Below are 27,461 nucleotides of genomic sequence, written 5' to 3'. Positions count from 1 at the left end.
GTGCAATGTTTGTCCCCCCCCCCCCCTCACATCTTGATGATGTAGCATGTAGCTATTGTTCTATTTTTATAGAACGGAAGCTTGTATGACCTCGTACATATTGTCTTGTTTTGTAGTCGCGTAGAAGGGGTGGGGTGGGGGCTAGTAAGCAGGGGAGACGATACCGGACTGGTATACAAAACTGCAGCTCCCTTGTGGCCTCGGTCTTGTTTCTACGTAAAGAGGCAGAGCGTTTTTCAATAACCCATTGTGCATTTTACGCGACGATAAATTATTCTCATTGCACTAACCTATGTGAGCATTTTGGCTGCTGTGCCACGTGTCTGGTTGGGTGACGTTAGCCACGCCAATGACTGTAAGGACTGACGAATCTTGCTTTCACCTACTTCAGTTGCTGAATAACAGATGGAGTGTAACTTTGCTTTGATAATTCAGCTTCGCTTATTTTGAAGCGGAGTAGAGCTTACAGTTTTTCATTCTGTGAAGAAATGTTCTTCTTTTTTTTTATGGAGCTCTAAAGATATTTATTGTGTTCACTCTCTTGTAAGGATCTTGTCGTGTTTACGAATTGGCTGTAGAAACGTCTGTGTTTGAGCGTGACCAAGCATAAAATCGAGCTTTGGCTCCAAGCAGAATAAGAGGAAGACGAATAAAAACGCGAAAAGGACTACGATAGGACAATGGAAATAAAAGTTGTTAGGATATTTAAAGAACTTGCTTGATCGTTTAACAACGCCTTGCAGTTGATTTAGGCTTGACTAAGGAAGTACAACAACTATGTGCGGTGAATTGTAATGGATTGGAAAGGAAACGATTTTTGCAATAAGAAGGATTGTGCCTGTATTCGCTCAATGGAACTCTCCTAACTTAGATTCGAACCCTGGACTTGCCGAGTACTGTGCAGAGGCTATAGATTCCCAGCATCTAGTGAAGAGACCTAGAGACAGATGGCGCATACGCCATTTAAGTGTGGCATATCTCTCGCAATATCATTTTCCTTTCTCTACATTCAATGTCCCCCTCCACGTCACACTGCATCCACTTGCTGAAGATGCTGACGTCACAAACGGAACAGAAGTTGTACGAGATTCCAACATTGTGTTGTTGAAATAAGGAATGTTAACTCATTGACTGCTTCTCCCGTTGTATGTATGCAAATACTGGCCCATTAAACAGTCTGTCCCAGAGAAATAATTTCGAAATGAGTGAATCTTGATGAGACAGGCTAGAAATTTGTAGACAGGCATGTACAGCGCCTTCTAATTTGTTCGTAAGGTCATCGTATGTTGGTCGAACTATAGTTTGTAATTTTAAAGCTGATAAAAAAGTTTCCGTAAAGCATAATGTAGACACAGAACCCGTTTAATTAAAAATTGTATGTGGAACCTTACAGAAACTGCATAACAATTTCGGAATAATAGTTAGAAGTAATTAGAAGTAATAGCAGGCCTAATTAAAATATCGCTAGTGATAAATGATAACAATGGTAATAGCAAAATAATATTTTGAATCAGTTCGCCGTTCTCTTACGGCAACTTCTCCGACAGTGTTGTTGCGCGTGTAGTGTATCTCCATATACCAGGCGTTCGACGTGTAGTCACCCGTGAGAAATATCTGCCTTTTCTTTGCCGGAAGACAGTATGGCTAGCGCAGAAAGAAGAGCTCTGTTGTTCTCCTTTCTCAACCTCCTCTCTCCTTATTTTTCTCCTAATTATGTTTCTTATACTTTTCCTCTTTCCTCTTATGCGTCGATTCCTTCCTTTTCTTCTTCTATACACTTCTCCACATTCTGCTCCTTCTCTTTCTACTCATCTCACTTCTTTTAATCTCTCGTTACCTACTTTTTATGTTTTTAATTATTGTGGCATGTCGCCTGAAAGCCGGAATAGTCCATTGCTATCCAACGGCTCTCAAACACACGTTTCCTTGACAAGAATCTGGAATACTCCATTGCTGAGCAACGGTTCGGCGGGCACTTTCCCATGACAATGAATAAACACAGAAAAACGGAATAATAGAGGAACTGTAAGAATTGGTGATGTATATTCGGTTCATCTTCAGGTTACTTCATTCGTAATTCAGTCGTCGGAGAGTTCAATGTTCAGCTGTTAAGTGTTAATCAGCGGACAGCGGAAGTTGAAGCAGTGACCGATTCGTAAATCCGAACCGAGTCAGTCACAGTGGAAAAGACACGCGTAGTCCAGTAAGGAATGGAGCGAGTCTTAGGCAGTCACTGATTGTGAGCTGTTATAATTGATTATAAACGTAAAGCAGTGTCAATAAATTCAATCATGTAATCCAGAACCCGTTATTATTAGTCACGCAGACCCCTCACACGTGACATGTTTCTTCTCTTCCTACTTATCTTTCATGTTTTCCTCTGTTCCCATGTATTCATTTTAAGGTTTCAGCTTACCTTCTCGAGCTGCACCGCTGTAGCTCGGATGTGCGGACACTCGCATTGCAGGAGTCACTTGAGGCGTGCCTCTTGGCCACACTGAGTCAAAATGTTTCAGTAGGTAAAGTGACTGTCTGCAAGCCGAACTAGTTCACTGTCTGTTCTCCTTAATATGTACTGTAAACTGGCTAACCGGGCATGGAGCTGAGTCCTTCTTAANTTCCTTGACAAGAATCTGGAATACTCCATTGCTGAGCAACGGTTCGGCGAGCACTTTCCCGTGGCAATGAATAAACACAGAAAAACGGAATAATAGAGGAACTGTAAGAATTGGTGATGTATATTCGGTTCGCCTTAGGTTACTTCATTCGTAATTCAGTCGTCAGGGAGTTGAATGTTCAGCTGTGAAGTGTTAACCAGCGGACAGCGGAAGTTGAAGAAGTGACGGATTCGTATATCCGAACCAAGCCACTCGCAGTGGAACAGAAGACACTCGTGGCCCAGTAAGGAATGGAGCGAGTCTTAGGCAGTCACTGATTGTGAGCTGTTGTAATTGATTATAAATGTAAAGCAGTGTCAATAAATTCAATCATGTAATCCAGAACCCGTTATTATTAGTCACGCAGACCCCTCACACGTGACATGTTTCTTCTCTTCCTACTTATCTTTCATGTTTTCCTCTGTTCCCATGTATTCATTTTAAGGTTTCAGCTTACCTTCTCGAGCTGCACCGCTGTAGCTCGGATGTGCGGACACTCGCATTGCAGGAGTCACTTGAGGCGTGCCTCTTGGCCACACTGAGTCAAAATGTTTCAGTAGGTAAAGTGACTGTCTGCAAGCCGAACTAGTTCACTGTCTGTTCTCCTTAATATGTACTGTAAACTGGCTAACCGGGCATGGAGCTGAGTCCTTCTTAAGCAGATAATATTTGTCCAGCTACTCAAGGAATTGCCAATATTTAGCGGAACCAAAAGTTTCATTTGTCTTCAGAAGAGCCCACCATTTGTCTGTATTNCGGAATAATAGAGGAACTGTAAGAATTGGTGATGTATATTCGGTTCGCCTTAGGTTACTTCATTCGTAATTCAGTCGTCAGGGAGTTGAATGTTCAGCTGTGAAGTGTTAACCAGCGGACAGCGGAAGTTGAAGAAGTGACGGATTCGTATATCCGAACCAAGCCACTCGCAGTGGAACAGAAGACACTCGTGGCCCAGTAAGGAATGGAGCGAGTCTTAGGCAGTCACTGATTGTGAGCTGTTGTAATTGATTATAAATGTAAAGCGGTGTCAATAAATTCAATCATGTAATCCAAAACCCGTTATTATTAGTCACGCAGACCCCTCACACGTGACATTATGTTTCTTCTCTTCCTACTTATCTTTCATGTTTTCATGTGTTCCCATGTATTCATTTTAAGGTTTCTGCTTACTTTCTCGAGTTGCACCGCTGTAGCTCGGATGTGTGGACACTCGCATTGCAGGAGTCACTTGAGGCGTGCCTCTTGGCCTCACTGAGTCGAATTGTTTCAGTAGGTAAAGAGACTGTCTGCAAGCCGAACGAGTTCACTGTCTGCTCTCCTTAATATTGTCGCGTATCGGGCGTATATCGCGACAAANTACCGCTGGGGAGGTAGGGGTCAACATGTCACAATATGTACTGCAAACTGGCTAACCGGGCATGGAGCTGAGTCCTTCTTAAGCAGATAATATTTGTCCAGCCACTCAAGGAATTGCCAATATTTAGTGGAAACAAAAGTTTCATTTGTCTTCAGAAGAGCCCGCCATTTGTCTCTATCCTGAGCCAGATGAATCCAGTCCTGAACCTGCAGTCGTATTTCTGTGAGCTCCGTTTTATATTATTCTCTCTATGATTAGGTCATCCTAATTGTCTCTTTCGTTCTGTTTTCTGTACCAAAACTTTACNGAACAGAAGACACTCGTGGCCCAGTAAGGAATGGAGCGAGTCTTAGGCAGTCACTGATTGTGAGCTGTTGTAATTGATTATAAATGTAAAGCGGTGTCAATAAATTCAATCATGTAATCCAAAACCCGTTATTATTAGTCACGCAGACCCCTCACACGTGACATTATGTTTCTTCTCTTCCTACTTATCTTTCATGTTTTCATGTGTTCCCATGTATTCATTTTAAGGTTTCTGCTTACTTTCTCGAGTTGCACCGCTGTAGCTCGGATGTGTGGACACTCGCATTGCAGGAGTCACTTGAGGCGTGCCTCTTGGCCTCACTGAGTCGAATTGTTTCAGTAGGTAAAGAGACTGTCTGCAAGCCGAACGAGTTCACTGTCTGCTCTCCTTAATATTGTCGCGTATCGGGCGTATATCGCGACAAATAAATTCTCGATGTATTCGATGTAGCGAATTTTATTTCACATTCGCACTTACAATCACCCAAATTACAGACTTACGGTTACTGCTATCTGCAGTATCACAATTAGTACACTCCAAATGCCAGAATACAACTGACTAGTTGCTGGCTAACTCGGCGGTAGCTCCAGGTAGCTCGAGGACTCACTGACTGACTCAGTACAACTCGACTCGGCGACTGTTACAGTACAACTGACTGTGAATAGCCTTCGCTGCTCCTTATGTAACCTCGATCGGAGAATACGGCCACGTAATAGGCACCCTTGTTGCCTGGCGCTGTGTTGCTATGTAACGCTAGCGGAAGTAACCGCTGTTACTACCGTAACGTCGCCGCTGTTGACTCGCGTTGCCTAGCGACCGCGATATCNTGAAGAAAGCAGTCTTCTGGGATTTGGCACCGTGTATATGTGGTGTTAACCGACGTTTCGTAGGAACGTATCACAGTCTGCTTTTACCGGTTCTCACGGTCTTCTCGCTTGCAGATTTCTTATATTTTTTCTTCTACCCTGAAGATGGAGGCGATACATTCCTCCGAAACGTCGGTTAACACCACATATACACGGTGCCAAATCCCAGAAGACTGCTTTCTTTATACACACTTGTTTTCTATCCTACGCTTACAATACCCTGCTTAGCTCATCTTCCGTGATTTGATCTGTCTGATGCTTTCCGAGTGGTGCAATTACGAAGTTTCTCACTGCGCTGTTTTCTCTATTCCCCTGTTACTTCCTCCATCTTAGGTCCAAATATTCCCCTTTTCACCCTGTGTTCAAACACACTTAATCTGACTTCGTCCTTTAAAGTGAGAGACCAAATTTTACACCCATACAAAAATACAGGCAAAGTTATACTTCCGCATATTTTTATGGTTTTGTATAGCAAGTTAAAAGATTCCTAGCCCAATATTAACAAGCATTCCACAAATTCAGCGTGCTCTTAGTTTCTTCAGGAATAGAATAGTGATTTGTTATTTTTGTTCTGAAATATTTTGATCTTCCGTTATTTTCGAAACTTCTGTTAGCTTTGAGTGTTATGATTTTAATACTTTTGCTAATCTCTATACTTTACGATATAGTTAAATTGGTTATTACAGGAGCATTCACGTGCATTTGTCGCTGTAACCAAATCCTATCCCTGCCAGTTGAAATTCGGGCTGGATTGTCGACTGTCATGTACACAATGCGGAGAAATGAAGCGAGTTCGTGGTACGGAGGAGAGATGTCAGCAGTCGTGCACGTTCGTGCAAAGAATTGCCCTGGTAGATAAAAGACTTCAGTGCAACAATGATACAAGTTGCCTTTATATCTAATCGTCAATGGCAAATGGCCGACCAAACCAGTAAAATTGGTACAGTATGCCTATAAAAGAAGGTTTATGGACTTTGTCGATCGCGTATTATTCCGAGAACAACACCGCGTTTCGGAAACTTGTTCTAACTAAATAAATAATTGAAGCAGCATCCTTCTTTAGAAACTGATATTTGCTCACTTTCCAAAGAAATTTGTATCACTCTGTGGAACGGGAAGATTCATTACCGCACTCACAAAAGTCGATATCGTGAACCAGACGAACCCTTGATGAGTACTGAGTTCTGGGATATGACACAACGCTTCACAGGCGTGTATCCATGCTAAACATGTTAGAATCATGCAGCACAGCGTGCTGCTCTGTGACGCCGTGTAACCTGGCACAAGGATACCAACATTCTGAGCAAGTGCTTGCCTGAATCTTCTATTCTGAGGATGGAAGCCGTCCCCTCCCCATCGATTGGCGGTAAACCTCCAGTCGTAAAGTAAGTCTGACTCCGCCTCCGCCTCCAACTTCCGAATGCACAAGGAAGAAGTTCCAATGACACGCTATATGTGCGATACATACACATAACAAAAGGCCGCGACATGAAGTTTATCACGCACCTCCATCAAGTGCGGAAGTCAAGAATGGTGGAGCTATACCTTCACTCCCCCATACGTCTTCATGGAGTGACGCTAAATTATTGTAATTAAACAAGGAGACAGTTTTGACATTTTTAACGTTTTGAGTTAAACTGAGAAAGGGATTAAAAGGGTATCCGCGGCGAAACCTTAGCGCGAAGTGGCGGGAGATTACCCCGTGTCTTATCTGCACTTCTGAGTGCAGTTACCCAGGCTCAAATTCCCATCTGGAGGATAATGGAGTTCTAATCCAGAGCAAACTCTTGTCACAGATTTTGCGGCTTAAATGTTAACTTTACCGATCTACGTCCCCCCTCTCTCCCCCCCAATCACTGTCACCCCACTTCCCTCCCTCCGGCTCTGAAGGGGACAGTACCTTGATCTGCCACATTCAGGGATTAACAGAGCTACGGAATTAGAAATCTATGTCTTGACCCCTATAACATGCGAGACTCGAGGTTTTCACTGCCGTCACTGTCAAGATATTACGCCGTGTAGTCTGGTAGATAATTAAGAACGTTTTGGAGGGATATGCTGCCTTCCTTTTTAGCCTACTTTCCTTATTTGAAAAGAAATGAATAAACGGATGTTTATGAAATCACCTTGCTGTCTGTGTGTGCCTTCCTTTAACACTGTTAGGCAAAGGCTCTGCAAACACGTTCCCTTCAGGAACGAATACATACATGAAAATAGAGAAACTGTAGGACGCGGTGTTTTCTATGCGGTCCGTGTTGTGTAGTGATAGGGAAATAGGCAATTGGTTCTTCCCAGAACTTCCTGTTTAGATAGAAGTCTTCCGTTGCAGGCCGGCTCTGGGTCAGCCCTGATACTTTTCCAGTTTGTACCTATCGAGGTTTTCCATTTGGGGCCTATGGGTCCGGGGTTTGAAGCTTCTCATTCGCAATCAGTTACGGGGTTAATAATATGTTAAACTTTAGCTTAGCACGAGGAATCTCCCTGCAAGTAAAAGACGGCCGGTGCGTAAGGCTGACAACCTTACTGCCATCTATGAACCGATTGTCTAGAAAATGTGGGAGCCTCGACGCATCAAAACCCTATGGCTTTCCACATCCTGTTACAGGGATAGCTTTACCTTATCTTTTTAAACTCAGATTTGGAGACACGCCTTGATGACGTCGTTTCCATACACCGTCATAATATCTGCTCTCTTAGCAGTATATGACTAAGTTTCTTAATATCCTATGTTGGCTGATGCAAAAAAAAAGAAATTTTAGATGATAAAATTTAACTGTTTCGTTGATTTAAATAAAATTTACATAAGTTGAGTGGAAGATACTTAGTTATGTGCGAGGTGCGTTTTCCGCTGTCCGACTGAGGGTTTATAAGAGAACTGGAATGCCTAAGCAGTTCAGTTGAAATATAGCAGCAGTCGCGGAAAGAAGAGCCGAACGCGTGGTTAGAAGATTTTAGGTGACAGTGTGCAATAACTGAGAAGTCAGCCAGTGAAGACTTATTGTGTGCTTTCAAGACTTTGTGTGTGCTGTAGTACAGTTATATTGGGAGTGTGTAATTCGGTGAGACTTGGATAGCTCCCGTGTTGTACTGTGAATAAGTGAAGACTGTTCAAGATAGAGTGAACAGATTTTTTGTAGGGTTTGTAAACTGTGTAAACCCGCAACACTGTTATAATTAATTGTAGCTACGACTTGTAGGTTGTTAAAGAAAGCAATTAACAATCTGAACGTTGTCTTCAGTAGCAAAACACGTTACAGTGCATTGGTTCAGATTCGTTCTTACGAAGAAACATACAATCACGGGTACGAGTGGCTATAGACAGGGGTTTGGATTGATAATCGGATTTGTTGGATGCTTCTACAGTGCGTGACTACACTTTACAGTTCACTATTATACAGACACTAGTGTCTTCACTGCCGTTGCTTGGTAGCAGCTTTCAATAGCGGAAGTGTCTCTTCCTGTGGGTTCCCCAACTATCCCAGGCCTCAGCTACCGGCTTTTCACAGCAACAGCTCAAATGACTGAACCCAATCGGATATATAGCTCGCTCACCAACCAGCTCCCCCCTTACCCCTACCTTGTCCTTATAACATCTCGTTTCGGGCTACACAGAAGAAATCGTTCCTCTGTTGCAGTGCAGATGTTGCCGTGGAAACATGCTTGTTTGCGGAGTCGTTACTTATCAACGGCTGTTGTATAGTTGATTTTTTCGCGGTCGTTGCCGAGCAACGGGTTTACATGCTACATTATTTTCTATTTTGAATGTTAAAAATGTTCATTTCTACGTTCATACCTGTTTGAATTTGTCGGATGACGCTTCTGTTAAGCTTGTCAAATCAGTAGAAGCGCGGATTGAAAATCCTTTACATTACCATGTTTACAGCGACCAGAAGCGTTTCATCCCTTTTAGTTAACACAACAAAGAACTGAAAATGTTTGGCCCCTGGTATCGCAGGAAATAACATCCATCTGCCTTCGACAAGTTGAAAAGACGGGTTCGAGCTTTGATCCGAGCGAACGGCGCCTGTAGTCAACACCAACTGCGATAAGAAATGTGATTGAATCATAAATTGAATGCATACATTTTAACATTCATAATGGAGAATGCTTTTTCTGTGTAACGAATCAAACCACCTGAACAGTCTTTTATACACACGGAGCCCTGTACAGCTTTGTAAATATCATTCAGACCCCGTGAGCTCCTCGTTGTTATTTCTGTAAAAGCGACACTTGCTGTTCTACCCGGAATGCAGATAGCCCCTTTATTATATCAAGGAGATTTCGATTAAATTTTCATTGGGATGTTTCTTTGCTTTCAATGATATTGTCTCGGTTTTGTTGTAGAGGTTATGGTAAAATTCTTAGTACGATTAATTAATCCTTTAAAGACTGTATTCCAGTCGAGTCTTACATTACGACCTTCGGCCAGTCGGACAGTGTGCCTGGGATAAAACACCCATCTGGGGCTTTTGACCAAATTTGTATCGCTATATGACGAATGCCGGTTTGTTGATGTGGGGCGCTCTCTGTGACGAGAGTACGGGTCTCGCTTACAATTTTTGCTTGTCCTTGTCAGCGCAGTCATTCTCGGGTCTGAGTCTCGTGGGACTCGCGACCATATTTTGCTGTCCCATATTCGAGACTTCCCTTTTCGTCGCCTCCTACTACTAGCAGCGCTACGGTGGAGGTATTCGACACGGAAGTACGGTATAGGTCCTCGTCCGTGGTTTAATTCAGGTCAAATACGAGTATTTATAAAAGTGATAGGTCCTGAGTATTTCAGAATTGTAACCCACAGTGGCTGTTATAGGTACCACATATTTCAACATAATCGCATCTCTTCCACAGACTGTACTTATGTTTCGTATGATTCTGTCGGTGAACATCGATTCTTTTGTTAGACGACATTAAGAGATGACTGTTAGAATGTAGTAGCAATTTTTTTCCTATGATGTAGGAAGTGACTTCGTAAACATCGTTTACATAAATTAGAGTTTAATAAATGCATAAGTCACTCATGGAGCTGAGCCCTTCTTGAGAAGCCGCCAATTGTGCAGCTACTCAAGAATTTCCCAGCATTTTATGAAACCCGAAGGTTCATTACCGTGTTCACAAGAGCCCTCCATTGGTCCCTGTCCTCAGCCATATCAATCACATCCTATCTCTCTAAGATCCATTTTAATATTGTCCACCCACCTACGTCTTGGTTTTCCCAGCGGTCTCCTTCCTTCCGGCTTTCCCACCAATATCCTATATGCATTGCTCTTTCCCATTCGTGCTACTTGCCCTGCCCATCTCATCTTCCTTGACCTGATCATTCTAATTATACTTGGAGAAGCGTACAAGTTACGAAGCTCCTCGCCTTCAGTAAATGCAAATTGATTTTATTTGCATTACACATGTACAGTGGCTGTCCGTATATTCCTCTGTTACAAACAGTCAGCCGAAACGTATCTCCATTTTTTTTTCACTTGCAAAATCCCTGTTTTTTTTAAATTACTTTCTAATAAACGACAGTAATTTTGTGATGGTAACACTTTACGATATATCGATATCCCTAATCCTGATCGATATCGACTATTTCTCGATGTACCCTAGTGATGTATCAGTAGACTATGAGACTCGAACAGATTAAAGATTTGCCTAGAAGTTACTTTCTCGACTTTTATTGGGGAGGTGCCTGGTTCGTAATTCGGCCAGTACACCGGCTTTCCTGATTATTTTCCTCAGTACTTCCAGGAAAATGGCAGTTGGTACAAAACGAATTCGTCAAGCCGGCTCCCTTTCAAAATGTTTCCAATTAAACATTCATCAGGCTGTACACGGTAGATGCTAACAGCGCTGTAGGGTACCTGCCTTCAGTGAAATGGATACTGGCCGGCTGTCGGATTTCACAAAACTAGATTTCTGACTTATGTTCGTAGCCTAAAATCCGAAAATCAAGGACCGTACTATCTGGCCCCTGATTTGAAACTCCCCTCCCCAACCCCCTCTTACATCTCTGTAATTACAGCGGGTCTCAGAGCTACATGGCAGCAACTCGAAGTTTGTTCTGCAGGTCAGTCTTCTCAAGCGATTGCCTCTTAATTCATGGGGACTGAAGGGGTCACTGCTAATTGGGGCGTGGTTCAGTAAGCATATGGACGCAAAATAAACGAACCTCCTCCTCCTCGTACTCTCCAACCCTTAACAAACTCAAAAGTTGGCGAAGGGTTGAAGGGGAGAACGAGTTTTGGATATTAGTACTGAGTTTAATGCCTTTTCGGACTGGAATAAACGCCATCAAATTCCTCTCTCAGTGGCGCCCCGCATCTCCGCCTGCTTTGCCCTCACTATCCGGTGGAGTTTAATGAAGCCTCACCCCCCCCTCTCACTCCCCAGTGCCATTAACTGTTGTAGACTCCTAGTGAGATATTAAAGTTGGCGCAAGTCCGCTTGTCCGAGTTCTGATTACGATTTCTGCGCTTCTTTTATCGTTCGCTGTCAGCAGATGCATGGAGACTGATACTTTCATCAACGCTGTGGTCGATGTATGACGTCACACACCCACATCACCTACGCACATGCACGTGAACGTCGAAACCTACAGATGAACGCAACCAATGTGCTGATGTTGGTTACATAACGAAGCTTGGATAATATTTACAGTTTTCTAATTACTGTCCTTTGAAACATAATGGCTACTATATGTACTACCTACTTGAACATAAAATATTTATGTGTAGCTTGTGATTCTTAGAATAGACATCATTTTCCCACAGTAACCGATTCGTCTTTATAATGACCACGCGTCGTGTTTCCTGTGAGGTAGGAACTGAATTTATAAATATGGTCACGTGTACAGGTGACTATAGATCCCGTGTGGAGGCGGCGTCGAATGCCTCCACCATAATCATGCAAGTCGTAGCAGGCGACGAAAAGTGAACCCAGTGCCTGGGGGTATAACTAGGCCACCCTGTTCCTGGGGGATATACGAGTAAATCCGGGGACCTGGCCCTCCAGGTTGGTGGAGACTCGAATCTGAGACAGTGAAGTATGGTAATTCGGACCTGACAGTGACTGCGCTGGCGAGGCCCAGCTACAGTTGTAAACGACAGACTCATCCTCTCGTCAGAGAAGATGTAACATAAGGACTATAAGTGTTCAGTTGGAAAATAAAATTACTGGTCGTGAGTCTCAAGGGGGTTGTCGCCAAGACGAACTGATTGGCAGTAAACTGCCAGTCGTAAAGTGACTCTGACTCTGATTCTGACTCTAACTCTGGTGGCAGTAGACGGGGTTCTGAATTGGATTTATTGACACCTTATTCACACAACTCGGGACTACAGGCAGTTACAGCGCTATCGTTGATCTACACACTGTACAGTTCACCGTTACACACGCACTAGGGTTCTCAGTCGTCACTAGCCGTATCCTGACAACGGATTTATAACAGTCCGTCACTTCAAATCGTACATGAAGCCGTCTTTGTACAGTCTAATTCATTTCTTGTCATTTCTTCTCAAAAACCTTGTACTGTCATATGCAGAACTCGACCCAATTCTCGATAACTGACTCAGATGAACTCTTCTTCAAATGAACTCTCTCAGCTTCTGACAACTAACTGTTCCCATTGAACTTCCCGTTATATAACATCGGGGCGGACTCCACGGAAAATACCATCGTCTATTGTCCCATATTGTTTTAGGCGTGGGTACTGATTCATTGCCTAGCAATAGACATCCTACTGTTGCGCGCGTTGGCTGCCGCGGAAATGTGTTTGCTGAGTCGTTACCTAGCAATGTGTCTGTACGTCACGATACTATTTATAAGAAATTTGTTCTTCAACTATAACATACAATCGTCTGTTATTGGCTGAGCAACGAACCTCATATAACATTCTATCCCCTTGCCGCAATAGATATGCAAATCAGCCAATACTCAAATAATCACAAATATAAATGTGTATATGTGCGTACTGGCATGTGTTCTCTTGGCAAATGTTATGCACAACTGTTTGGTGCTCATCCAAAGTATGCACACTAAACAAGATCTGTAAAAACAAACATGTGAATGTTTCTTTTCAAATAAAGCAGCAACACAGATAGGGACTCACGTTAGGGTTCCGTATTTAATTTCGGACTGCTGGCCACAAGTCAGAGGCCAACTCAGTCAAGGTTTTTCGTGGTTTCCGTGGTAGTAGAGCAAATGCTGAGTTGGTACCAAAACTCCACTTTGCACTGCTTGCTTCACATGCAGCCCTTCCAATGGTAATAACAAAATTTCGCTATAACGCAGTCCTTCCAACGTCATTTCTTACTTACTTATGGATCTGAGCCCTTCCTGAGGAGAAGCCAAAGCGCTTTACCCCCGGAAGATTCCTGGTACTCATTTCTGTTATAGGTTGAGTTGACCCCAGGGCCGTAGTGTGGCTGGAAGAATTAGGTCAACTGAAAAATCCAGTGACCTCATCGGGATTCAAACCCGCGACCTTCCGGCTTGTAGCATAGTGCCTCAACCAACTACGCTACCGCATGACCCCGGACAACGAATATTTTTTTCTCTCGAATCTAGATAAAGAAAAAATTTCCTCAAATCAAATGAAATATTTGCACAAGGACCTTAACAGTATTTCTCTGTTACTGACATCCGAATGTTCAACGCCACCAACACCAGTACCCGCTATTGGGCACGGTCCTGCACCAAAATCAGTGTTAATAATGACATTCCATTTCCTTCTTTTTCTTTCAATTTTTTTTATTGCTAGTGGGGTGGGACTAAGTCCCATGTACTGCAGCCACTTCTGGCCTATTGTATCAGCCCCAGATGATAGGTGAGGGTGATTGTGGAGCAATTGGTGGAATGAAGATTGGCAGGGGAAATCGAAGTACTCGGAAAAAACCTGCCCGAGCGCCACTTTGTCCATCACAAATCCCACTTGACCAGACCCGGGATCGAACCCGGGCCGCGGCGGTGGGAAGCCAAGATGACTTACTTGGAAGAATCTTTTTTTTTTTTAGAGGCGGTCGCTTGGTCGGTATGGTTCGCTTGCGGACTGAAGTCACGGAGTTTGTTTTGTTTTCTTGTGAAATTAAAGCAGAATGTTCAGAGTAATTTGAAGAAAAGTAGCCACAACATATTTTTATGCGTAATGCTAGTCTGACAGAACAAAAGAAACCGCGGGGGGGTTCCCAGAGATGGGTGTGAGGGCCGCCCACTTTCCATTCAGCTCAGCCCCTAATCCTCTTATTGCAATTACAGGAGGATTAGAGAGAAACTACTTTCGAGATTATTGCAGTGGGCATTTGGATCTGACGCGGCGTTTGCTTGATTGCTGAATTATCTGTCCGTGTCTTGTCGCCTTTCGTGACTTGTGAAGCGTTGATCTGTCTTCATTCCTATCGAAAAGATAATTTTCAAACGGTTGTTGACGCAGACACAAGACGAAAAACCTCAGTTCAGAGGAAAAGGGTTGCAGTGCAGGGGATCGTTTAGAGGGATAATCGGGGGAAAAGACTTGACCCAACAGATTGGGGTGGCGGTGACGCTGTTATCTCGCATTCGAGAAGTGCTGTGTTCGAACCTCAATCAGGACAGCGGTTATCCTGACTGAGGGGTTTTCGTTTATTTTCTCAGTACCTCCCAGCAAATGCCGGGATTAGCCTTCTTCCACATCCCTTTCAATTCATCAGTCGTCCTGGTATCCGACGCAATATAGTCTCGATATTTAGAGCGTCGTTAAATAACCAACTGAGAAAATTGACCACAGAAATATGTTTATCCCCTCGTGGAGGCGAGCTCTAATACCTCCACCATAGCCCTTCGAGTCGTAGAAGGAGATGAAAAGAGAACCCGGTTCCTAGGTGGTATAACAGGCCACCCTGTTCCTGGGACACACAAATACATGGACTTGGTTCTCCAGTATGGGGGTTGGACGCAGGGCTGACGGCTTTGCTCTGTATAAAAATTAATGTTACGAAATCCAAAGCAGAGAAAACCGGATTCAGTCTGGCGGAATCTTCTAAGGAAGGCCATGGCTCAAAAGGGATGTTTGCCAATGTTAATGATCATTAGAGACGTTTCAATAGCGCATGATGGTTAGTTGAACGCGGGGATCTTCACCGTTAGCCGTAACTGATTGAATTTCTTTAAACAGAGTCATGAATGCCAGTCAACAGCGGCCGTGCGGTCTAAGGCGTGAGACATCTTCACCCACTCGAACACTGGGATTGTGGGTTCCAATCCCACTTGAGGCATGGATGTCTTTGTGCGTTTATTCTGTTTGTGTTGTCCTGTGTGCAAGTATCGGCCTTGCGACGTGCTGATCCCCCGTACAAGGTGTCCTGCCGACTGTGTAATGGATCTAGAAACTGAAAAAGGGTCAAAGGACCAACAGCCCTAAATAGATAGATATATGCCGGTCACGGTAGACGAGCGGTCTAATACATGTATTGTCTTCGCTCGCTTGGAAACCGGGATCGTGGGTTCGAATCCCACTCAGAGCATGGATGTTTAGTTTGTGTGTGTGCGTTTTTCTGTGTTTGTGTACAGGTAGAGGCCTTGCGACGAGCTGATGACCCGCCCAAGGAGTCCTACCGTCTGTGTAAGCTCTAGAAAAACCGAAGTGAACGGAGAAGTTCATGGAGGTAGGCCTAGGCCCACTGAGGCTGTAGTGCCAAGGAAAAAAAAGATAGATATATAGGTAGATAGCGTCTAGATGCACCTCATCACGTCGTATTTGTTGAGGGGGCGTGGGGGGCTGGTAATTAGCTTCCTAAAACCCACACTTCACGGTATTTCGATTTATATCGATCCGGAGCCAATACGTGCCCCACCCTTTCTTCCCCCCCTCCCCATCGAACTATTCGACCGAAAAGCAAACCGACCCTCTAGCCCCCTGGACACGGCCGTATCGGAGCACTGCATAAAGCAATTTAGTCTACAAATATTTTGAGCGGTTCACCGCGGTCCCATGGTTCAATGTGCGTTTTGTAGGAAGGGGGAGAGAATATATAAATAAATACAGTGGTAGGTCGCAGGTTCGATTCCCGATGGGGTCATTGGATTTTTAAATCCATCTAAACCTTCCAGCCGCACTATGGCCCTGGGGTCGACTCAGCCACTAACAGAAATTAGTACCAGGATTCTTCCTGAGGGTAAAGGGCGGCCGGCGCATAAGGGTGACAATTTTGCCTCCATCTGTGAGCCGACTGTCTTGGAACATGTGATAGCCTCTACGTCTCACAACCCTATGGGCCTCCACGGCCTGATACAGGGATAGCTTTGCCTTGTACTACACAGAAAGGAACAAACGTGACGTCATGAAGCATTACAGAAGGATCGCGTTTGTTTTTAGTACTAATATAATACCGTCACTTGAGGGAGTGTGATTATAGACGGGGTTTTGTTTGGAGATCTTATTTATTGACCACTTATCACACGACTCATAACTACAAGCAATTACAGCGCCTTTGCTGATGCCCACACTTTACAGTTCACTGTTACACTCTAGTGTTCTTAGTCTATTATAGTCTGCACTTGTCGTTTCCTGGTAACGACTTATAACAGTGGAGATTCTTCAGTTTCAGTCTTCACGTCGTTACTGTCCGGCGAATATCCCGCAACTCACTGTTGCTCTAAACTCTCCTGGTTGTTAAATTTCGGCACGGCCCGCTCAGAAAACACCGTTCCTCACTGTTGTAATTGAGTTTTTTTCTTGTTAAGAATCTGCTGCATAGCAGAGAGCGTTATTTAATTATTTGTTTCGGGGTCGTTACCCAGTAACGGGGCTACACACCACAATACTAATTAATTAGATGGCCATTGTATTCGCACTTGGCACATTTAGGAAATTTGCTAGTCTTCCAGGGCGAGTGATGCCTACATTCAGATGTGCCCCGTTTTATGTTCCCTGATGTCTGGAGATACGTGGAAACTGACAGGCCTGCAAGTGGTAGCTCCTCGTTTAATTAACGTCTGCGGGATAATTGACTTTGATAAGAAGAGACGCAGAGGAATGCGCGTACACTGCGCACTGATACAGCATGGCTGAGACATATCGACTTGGCACTGTGCCAGAGAATGCTTCCGTAATGAGTAGTTTCTGTTGAGACAGCAAAAATATGAATTCATATTCTCTGAAGTAAGCGATGAGTGCCGGTCACGGTAGCCGAGCGGTCTAAGGCATGTACTGTCTTCGCTCGCTTGGAAACCGGGATCGTGGATTCGAATCCCACTCAGGGCATGGATGTCTAGTTTGTGTGTGTGCGTTTTTGTGTGTTTGTGTCCAGGTAGAGGCCTTGCGACGAGCTGATGACCCGCCCAAGGAGTCCTACCGAATGTGTAAGATCTAGAAAAACCGAAGTGAACGGAGTTCATGGAGGTAGGCCTAGGTCCACTGGGGCTGTAGTGCCAAGGGGGAAAAAAAAGCGATGCGTAACTTCCATTGCATTGCTTATTTATTTCGTGCTAGCTCATCATCTGGCCGAGTGACTCACATAAATCTTGTCGAAACAACTCATTTTTGGCGCATTGCATTTAGGGTTCTGAAGGACTGCATCTTATTAATATTATCACGTGATTTAATATAGACGGAGTTTGGGTTGGTATTCGGATTTATTGAACACTTGCAGAGCATAACTATAAATAACTACGACAGCCACACTGAGTTACACTCTATATATCACTCTAACTACAGCACATATAAAGTCTTCTCACCCTTCACTAGCTGTTGCCAGATAGCGGTTTCCAACGGCGGACGTTCCCCTTACTCTGGCTACCCGAACTGTCACTGGCTCAGCTACAAGATTGTCACTTCTCACAACTGTCAGAGTCAAAGTTAAAGTCACATTGCGATTGACGATCAGTCAGTAAGTCTGCTCATGACCAGATATTTATTACTGTTTGACAGTTACGGTCCTGTTTCTATGGGGCTGCCTCTCTGACGAGAGGACGAGTCTGCCTTTTGTGTATACACAATGCCACTCTCTCTTTACTGCCCTGAAGATGAAGGTAGGAAGTGGTTCTGAAACATTGGTACCTGTATACCAGACTACACGGCATCGCATACAAGAAGATGGTAACCTCGAAGTGTTACTTTTCGAAGCGAAGTATATGTTTGTGCTGGGTCAGATTTGAAGTTTCCACGGCGTCGTCTGGATTATGACACCGTGCAGACTGGTAGGTGAATCCTAAAGTTTCGGAGGGACATCTTCAAATAGCAGACTACACGGTCTCAGCCCAGAGGATCATAATATAAGTCGTGTTTTGTTACTCGAGGAATGCGTTAATACAAGAATAACCCTCACACCACTGAAGGTCTGCAGAATGAAATAACACGCATAATTAGTTCAATTACCGTGGACCAACTTCAGAAAGTGTCGCATAATTTATTTATGCGATGCAAGGCAAGTTTGCAAGCAGAAGGGGTTCACTTTCAGCACCTTTTATAAAGCAATGTAGGTCTGTATTATATCTTTACAGCATTCCTATAAATGTGTGCATGTACAGAAGCTGGTGTGAGGGAATTGTCTCGGAGAAACATTCCATCCGCTCTACGCTAGCGAGTGTGCGCGCGTTTATCAGCGCTGATGACTCAGTCCGCTATCGGCAGTTACAGCAGCAATCTGTGAGGAATGTTGGGCCGGGTCAGCGGTGTTGCGAAATTTCCTCCTTGATTGAACGCACTGTATTAATTTGTTGGTATCTGGCTCGTTTCAGGTGGTGCACCGGTGGAGGCAACTCATGTCGTTCAATGACGCGCCCGAAACTCCAGGCAGGTAAGATGGCAGCACTGTCTCGACTCAGATATAAATCTACAATTAACCCTTTAAAGACTGAATTCGTTATAAATAATACATAAGAATTTAGTCCGTACCTCACTGCAAACACATTACGTCTCAAAGTCCAACCGGTTAATGCTGTTTAGGGAAACAGTCGCTGTTTACTGTGAGAACCATACGGAGCACACAGATACACTCTGTGGGTAGGATGCAGACTTTTTGTGTGTTAAAGCGGGTGGTACATATAGTGACCACTGTGTGGTCGCGCCATAGCTCAAGCGGTTAGTCGTTGGCTTCCAACCGCGGCGGCCAAGTTTCGATCCCGCGTCTGGTCAAGTGGGATTTGTGGTGGGCAAAGTTGTGCGGGGGCGGGGGCGCGTTTCTCAGAGTACTTCGGTTTCCCCTGCCAATCTTCATTCCACCAAATTCTCCATCATCATAATCACCCGGGGCAGGTACAATAGGCCAATCAGTGGCCGCCGTGCCGAGTGGACCCAGTTGGATTCCCCCCCCCCACTAGCGAATTAATTAATTAGTGACCACTGTGGTTTAAAATGTCAAAGAGGTTAGCTTACACGTCCTCACGACGGTGAGCAGGCTGTTGCCTTCTGGATTATAAACCGTGTAGTAATATAAATGGAACCGACGTTCGGAGGAATATTCTGCCTCCATCTTCATGTTGAAAGCTTATAGGGCTTGGATTCTGCCAGGTTATATAGGAAGGTTACAAAATACCTACACCTGCTGCTCAATCGAACCCGGGCCGTCCTGCCTGTAACTATTTGCTATACTGACTGAGCTAACCCGGCTCACCTTTTATAATGGATTTGCGGTCCTCTGGTTTTTGTCAGTTTCTGTGGAACGCTGAGAGAGCTGTAATTCTCATGATGATGCGTGAGCCGAAACACAGAATTGGACATTAGTTGAGCCTTCCTGGTTCGATGCGTACGAAGCCACGATACTGTGAAATTTGAGCTACACAATGCATGCAACTGATTACAAGCGAAATATTACGAGGTTTTGTTGAATGCAAATGGGAAAATATTTTTGCCGGGTTTTGGTGGTCCCTGATCGGGACCACTCGCCGCTGTTAGCTGTCTGAGTGACATCAAACTCGCCGATAAATATGTCATTGCCACTTGGATAATATTTTGTATTGTTTTGTTACTGCAATATTCGGAAAATCTCTGTGCTCTTCTGTGGTCGTAAAGTGATCATTTAGGGGTGTTTATTTTGATTTATAAGGGGATGTGAATAATGGAAGGATTGGATCATTACTGTTTGTCATACTGGACGTAGGGTCAGCTGTCGCACTCCGCCCTCTCGCAATTTGAAATGATTCAGCTAATTTTGACTCTTATCTGTCTATCTGCGTGTCTGTCTATCTATTCATCTATGGCTCTACAGCCCTTTGTTTGACCTTGGCCGCTTTTTCAGTTTCTTCATCCATTACACAGTCAGTGTAGGACTCCTTGATCTGGGGATCAGCCCGTCGGAAGACATCCAAGCCTCGAGTAGGATTCGAACCCACGATCCCAATGTTTGAGCGGACGAAGACAGTACATGCCTTAGACCGCTCGGCTACCGTGACCGGCAATGTATAAGAATAATATATAAGAATTCAGTTCGTGCCTCACAGGAAACAGATCCGAACCCACGATCCCGGCTTCCGAGCGAGCGAAAACAGTGCATGCCTTAGACCGCGCGGCTACTGTAACCGGCAGTGTATAAGAATAATATATAAGAATTCAGTTCGTATCTCACAGCAAACAGATCCGAACCCACGGTCCCGGCTTCCGAGGGAGCGAAGACAGGTCATGCCTTAGACCGCGCGGCTACTGTGACCGGCAGTGTATAAGAATAATATATAAAAATTCAGTTCGTACCTCACAGGAAACAGATCCGAACCCACGGTCCCGGCTTCCGAACGAGCGAAGACAGTGCATGCCTTAGACCGCGCGGCCAATGTGATCGGCAGTTCTTACTCTGGAGAGCATAACAGAAGCGGGAACTTTATGACTGATAACATATCGGAGTCTGTAAAATGTAAACTTGTTCTGACTTTAGAAACAAAAACAAAATAATAAAGTATTTGCTGTATTTCCGTATAAACATCTCCCTCCCATAAACTTACGGGTAATTTTGTGTGGGAGAGATGCACGGGACACGTAGCCTCATGGGAGAGACAAAAAATTTGTAAAAATATTGTAGATCAATCCGAAAGGGAGAAATTCAGTCTGAGGATATGGATTGGATTCATCTAGCTCAGGATGGAGTTCAGTAGCGCTCTTATGAAGATTACAATGTACCTTCGGGGTGCATAAAACGCGAGGTATATCTTGACTGTGTGAGCAACTGTTTGCTGTTTAAGCAGTATCTCATGGATTTATGTATGTATGTATGTATGTGATATATTGGGTTATAAGGTACGAATGAAGAGTGTATAAGAAGTTGGTATGAAGCTGCCGTGGCCGATTTTAATGTAAAATTTGTTTTGGGGCTTGGAGATAACGAGAGGAACCACGGAAACCCTGGATCAAGATAGCCAGTAATCCCGTCAGGCTCGATCAGAATTCATCTCAGCTATAAATGGCCTTTGAAATGTGAACTGACAGATTGCTCGTAAGTTGTGGAGTTTTACTACTCTAACTTTTTAAGGGGAGAACGTAACTCGAACTTTTAAGAGTTAATTTTATTGCGTAATAAATTGCATGCCGCTGTCGTTCTCAAATCGTCAAACAGAACTTTACGAGAGGGCTTAAACAGTATTGACCACGCGTGAATATGCCTCCTGCACCACTGGAAGGCGGGCAGGACTTTATGTGCCATAAAGAAGTTACAAGAAAACAGCAAAATGTTACAGGTTCATGTAACTTTTATGGGGCATTATAACTTTTCCAATATCTTTTATGTAAATGTGATAATGTGTTATCTTGGTGTCGCTATATCGAGCGATAAGCTGTCCTTTAGTATGCATCTGGGCTACAAGGAGCAACACGGGAGCGCCGTCATGCCAGTAGCTACTTGGGGCCCCGTGCAGCAATAGCTATCAAGCAAACGTTGGACTTGGTCACCAGCGCCGATCGATATGGACCGTGGCTTTATTCCGTTCAGCTCGCATAGATGCATGGATTCACTGATGGATGATTGGATTGACGAATGGACGGGTGGCTGGATTGATGGACAGACGGATGGATTGATGGATAGGTTCATGGACGAATGGATTGACTGAAGAATGAATGGATGGATGATTGCGAGGGAGAGCGGACCTGTTACTTTATGATACAACGCGAACCGCGCAGAAAACGGAAACAGTTGGGGCCAGGCAGAGACAGAAGGGGACACACACAGATACACAGACATCAAGGTGATCTCATAAGCATCTTTCTGTTTCTTCAAAACAAGGAAAGTGCGCTAAAACTGAAATTAATCAATGGAAATACGAAGAAGAAAATGAAGAATGGAAGTAAGAGAGAGAGAGAAATGCGAAGGAAAGATTATAGATTAGATGACAGAAGAAGTTTGCATGTCTTGCACAACGACAGACGTAGGAACTTGGTTATGTACGGTGAAGACATTTTGCGGGTCTGCATATGAAAACAGAGGAGTCTTGGTCTGGTCACTGTGGAGAAGAGAAAAATCTCCTGCCCCTTCAGCGAATCGAACCCCGGCCGTCCAGACCGTAGCCCGTCTCTGTGCCGAAACTTGCAGGTGTGTGATTGTAGTACTGAAACTAATATTTGAGAAACAGCGTGCGTTTGTGAGCTGGATTAAACTGGCTCATGATGGGAATTGTTTTGTAAATAGAGCAGAGAAACTTCTGATTCTACAAAAGTGGTTAATTCTTGGCCAGCTGAACAACTATCAGCTATCGAAGGAGGCCCATAGTTTTGTCACTAACAGCAAAATATTAATTATGGTACTGCATTGTGAAGAGAGTTACATCAACTAAAGCCCAACCCAGTTTAATGCCGTTAACAAATGCAGTGCCGCCAAAGGCCATAACACGTTGAAAACACGGGTTCTCGTCCCGTCACCGAAGTGAAGCAACGTTGGGCGTGGTTAATACTTGGCTGGGTGACCGTTTGAGAACACAAAGTGTTATTGAAATGTGTCGTTTTTGGTAAATTCATTGTGTGTTTTCATCGCATTAAACTGTAAGTATATAAACGAACGGTTATGTTGGAGTTTCGAATTTCGTCAAGGGAACAGCTGCATGCAATTTGAATCACAGCCAATATCTCCCTCTCGTATTTTAATAGTCTCCTCGTTCTAAACGTCAGTATTATGTCTCTCATGCATACAAAACACTTACAGTGAAGAATACCGTTTTCTGATATGTGACGCCGTGTAATCTGGTAGGAGTTCACCGGCTTAAGAGGAAGCTACTGCCCCTAACTTAAGGGTTGACCGATCACAGTGGCCGCACGGTCTAAGGCATGAATTGTCTTTGCACGCTAGAAAGCTGGATTCTTGGGATCGAGTCCCACTCGGGGCATGGATGTTTCTGTTGCGTTTATTCCGTGTTTGTATTGTCCTGTGTGTAGGTAGCGGCCATGCGACAGGCTGTCCTACCGTCTGTGTAAAAAAAAGATTACGAAACTGAAGAAGAGGGCATGGCCAACAAAATGGCTGTAGATTCATTGATAAATGAATTAACTTAAGGGTTGAAGAGTAGACCAAACCAGCAGGAGGCAGGAAGCAGGTGCGACACACCATAAAATATTCCTATTTATGTTAGTAACTTTTTTGTTTCAAACATTTTAAGTGCTAAATATTATTATGGCCGAGATAATGAAGAAACACATTTAGGTCTACATGTAAAGTATCTGTTATTATTAGTATTATTATCATCATCATCCAATTGTAACCCAAACTTGAATGTGTCTACAAAGTTTAGAAAATCTCCCAAATATAAAACTTTATGAAAATCCGTTCAGTGGTTCTCGAGTTGCTATGTGCGGACAGACTGATATTGCAGACTTCATATCCACATTTTGCAACATTTAGTTGCGAACACGTCAAAAATAGGTTTGTATTCGTGTGAAGTATCGCTCTATTTACATATGCAGCAAGGAAATTTGATTTTGGAATACGTGTTATTTTTCGGCATGCGAATTGAGCGTGTTTTGTGACATGTTTACACATGTTTCAATCTGCTTCGTCATGCAGATGTTGGCCTAGCAACCAGCGCGCTCTCTGAACAGAAAACTGCAGGTGTGCGCTTTGTAGCGATTCATTTGTTCCACGGATCTCGCTTGCCGGACGAGAAATGGCGGGAGGAAGGTATGTGTGTTGTTATGAAGAGCGAATTAATTTGAATCAGAACGTGTTATGTGACGCATTTGTGGGCAGTGTAAATACGTTTGTTACGTGTTTTGTTTCTTAGTGTAATTACACATTTGTTTCGTGTCTGCAGTACGGCAACAAAACGAGTGACTCGTGGTTTTGCTTTCCGGATTGTGATTAACGGTTAGGATGGCAGTGATCTTATATCTGTATCTGTGCAAGTAATAAGAAAATGCGGCGTTGGAGCAAACTGATGACTCATAGTTCTGAACGGTGACGTGTTAATCGTAATTTGCGCAATTGTGTGAAAGTGTGTGCCTGTTCGAAAGTTTCCAGAGGTTCATATTTCTTTAACTAATCACGGAAACTTCCAGAACGAAGGAATGCATTCCTAAAGTACGCTAGCTAATGTTCATGTAAGTAACTTAATTGGCTTACGAACTTCCTAACTAGCTAACTACCTAAAGAAATAGCATTCTAACTACTTAACTAACTTGTTTATTGTCTAACTAGCCTAGAGCTAGCTTGCCATCTCGTTTAAGTAACTAAACGAACTACCTCACTAACGTCCTAACCAATTAAACTAATCAGATTTATAATTACTTCACTAACAAGCTAGTTTATTATCTAACTTATTTTCTAGCTAGTTAAACTAGTTATCTCCGTGACTACTTAACGAAATAGTTTATTCTCTAGCTTACTAACTAACTGGGGCACGCGGTAGCATAGCTGATTGAGGCACCATGCTACAAGCCGGAAGGTCGCGGGATCGAATCCCGATGATGTGGATTTTTTCAATTTAACTAATCCTTCCAGCCACACTATGGCCCTGGGATCGACTCAGCCTCTAACTGAAATGAGTACCAGGAATATTCCTGGGGTTAAAGGGCGGTGTTTTCGTAGTGTATAATAATGACACAACAAGTAACATCGGCACGGTTTATGTCATCCATAGATCTGCTATGAAGGGTACTTTAGTATGAGATGTGACGCCATGTAGTCCGGTAGAAGTTTGCCGACGTTCCGGAGAACATGCTATCTCCATCTTCAGAGTCGCAGATATGCCAGATCAGCAACGTGTCAATCAAAGCAGCAAGCTGAGTTGTTGCTTCTGGCTGACGCAGCTTAACACCATCTTACCGCATCGAATGGCTGAGAAACTGGATCCGGCTGCAGCTTTGTCCTTGATGAAGTACAGAGATCTGTTTGCTTACTGTAGAGTTAGGTGCACTCCCTACAATCCAGCAAACCCTCGCTAATCCGGTTTCGGAAAGTTGAGGGCAGCTGGGGAGACCGAAACTACGCAAGATAATGTTCGAGATTGGTTTGAGCTGGATGAAGGAGACCCTGGATTTCGGTTTGTCTTCTTGTAGTTTTAAAATAAAGGCTCTACACTCTACCTCCCGTTGCCCAGCAGCGGTTATGCATGTCATAGTATTTTTTATTTTCATGAACACTATCCGTATTATTAAAATTTCCATTTATTTGTTTTCTAAGACTTTTTTTTTGTCTTTTAGGGCTAGCTTTGGCTTCATTATTCCAGAGTACTGAGGGTTTGCTATAGTAACTGCATTTTCGCACGATATTCTCAATCTTAATAATTAGAACGATCAAGTCAAGGATGATGAGGTGGGCAAGGCATGTAGCGCGAATAGGGGATGAGGAATGCATATATCAGCCCTGTCCAACGCGGCGCCCGTGGTAATTTTTCTGGCGCCCTCCGTAACAACATATAATTGAGCCGATTTTTAATATTAATTCAAATTGTAAGACAGATATTTTTGAACGTCTGAGTACTGTTAAATATTTTCGAAAAATGTTATTATTATTATTATTATTATTAGTAGTAGTAGTAGTAGTAGTGTGTGGTGGCGCCCGCACCTCCATAGGCATCAGTGAATTGTGCCCGAGTACATAAGAACGTTGGACAGCACTGGCATATAGGATATTGGTGGGAAAGCCAGAAGGAAGGAGACCACTGGGAAAACCAAGGCGTAGGTGGGTGGACATTATTAAAATGGATCTTAAAAAAATAGGAAGGGATGGCATAGATTGAATTGATCTGGCTCAGGATAGGGACCAGTGGAGTGCTCTTGCGAACACGGTAATGAACCTTCGGGTTCCATAAAATGCTGGGAAATTCTTGAGTAACTGCAGATTTGGCTGCTTCTCAAGAAAGGTGCAGCTCCTTAAGTAAGTAAGTAAGTAAGTCACAATCTTGGTTCGAACTCCATAACTGCTTCCCTGAGATGCATGTCTGCATTGGGAATAATGGTAAGTGTTCTGTAAGCAGCTAAGGAGATGTTTGGGAAACGCATTTAAAGACAGGATGTAAATATGAAATTGAATTAAATCATTATTGGCCGGCGGTAAAGGCTACTTGGCTGCGGATTGGATGACAGGAATTGTAGTTCGATTCTCAGCTAGGGCGAGAGATTTCTCTCTTGTCCGCAGCTCCCAGTTCGGCTCTCATGCACACCCACCCAGCCTCCTCTCCAATGGTTGCCGAGGTCTCCTTTCCGTGGGATGAAGCTTCCGAGGCATGAAGCTGCTTGCGTTGAGCTATACCTCAGTTCCCTCATACGGTTTCATTGCATCATAATTAATTAAGCACAAGGACAATTTTACATTTTATTGTTGTTAATATTATAAAGGTAAAAGGTAAAGCTAGCCCTGTAACAGGCTGTGGAGGCCCACAGGGTTTTGAGACGTCGAGGCTCCCGCATTTTCTCTAGACAGTCGGCTCACAGATGGCGGTGAGGTTGTCAGCCTTACATTCCGACCGCCCTTTACCCCCCAGGAAGATTCCTGGTACTCATTTGTGTTAGAGGCTGAGTCGACCCCAGGGTCATATTAGGCTGGAAGGATTAAATAAATTAAAAAAATCAACCTGATCAGGATTCGAGCCTGCGACCTTTCAGTTTGTAGCATAGTGCCTCAACAAACTGGGCTACCGCGTTCCCCCGCTAGTAATATTATATTATGATTTATTTAGCCCGTTTTCCTTATTTTGAAAAATTGGAAGGAGGGTTATGTATCGCCTTGCTGTCTGTCTGTCTCTGTGTCTGTATACCCCCTTATTTTTTAAGGCTTATGAAATAACCTTGCTGTCTGTATATCCCCCTTCCCAAATGTTTCTTAGGAGGCCTATGAAATCACCTAGCTCTCTCTCCACCCATATTTTTTTTTTGTTTTCTCTGCGGTCCATGTCGCATCAAAGCTAAG

At 43.8% G+C, this 27,461-nt stretch overlaps 1 protein-coding gene across 3 annotated transcripts in view; it reads left to right on the top strand.

Moving 5' to 3' along the window:
• The window catches only part of LOC111871049 (chondroitin sulfate N-acetylgalactosaminyltransferase 2), a 365,067-nt gene that overhangs the window by 104,281 nt on the left and 233,325 nt on the right, over nt 1-27,461 (top strand). For all 3 annotated transcript variants that reach the window (XM_033754080.1, XM_023863789.2, XM_033754081.1), the window contains one exon: nt 18,886-18,944. In XM_033754080.1, the coding sequence (XP_033609971.1) occupies nt 18,910-18,944 (35 nt within the window). In that variant the 5' untranslated portion in view covers nt 18,886-18,909. The remainder of the gene's footprint in view (nt 1-18,885; nt 18,945-27,461) is intronic.

Source organism: Cryptotermes secundus, unplaced genomic scaffold (assembly GCF_002891405.2).
Source record: "Cryptotermes secundus unplaced genomic scaffold, Csec_1.0 scaffold73, whole genome shotgun sequence".
Taxonomy (NCBI): Eukaryota; Metazoa; Arthropoda; class Insecta; order Blattodea; family Kalotermitidae; genus Cryptotermes; species Cryptotermes secundus.
This window is presented reverse-complemented; position numbering and strand designations above follow the sequence as displayed.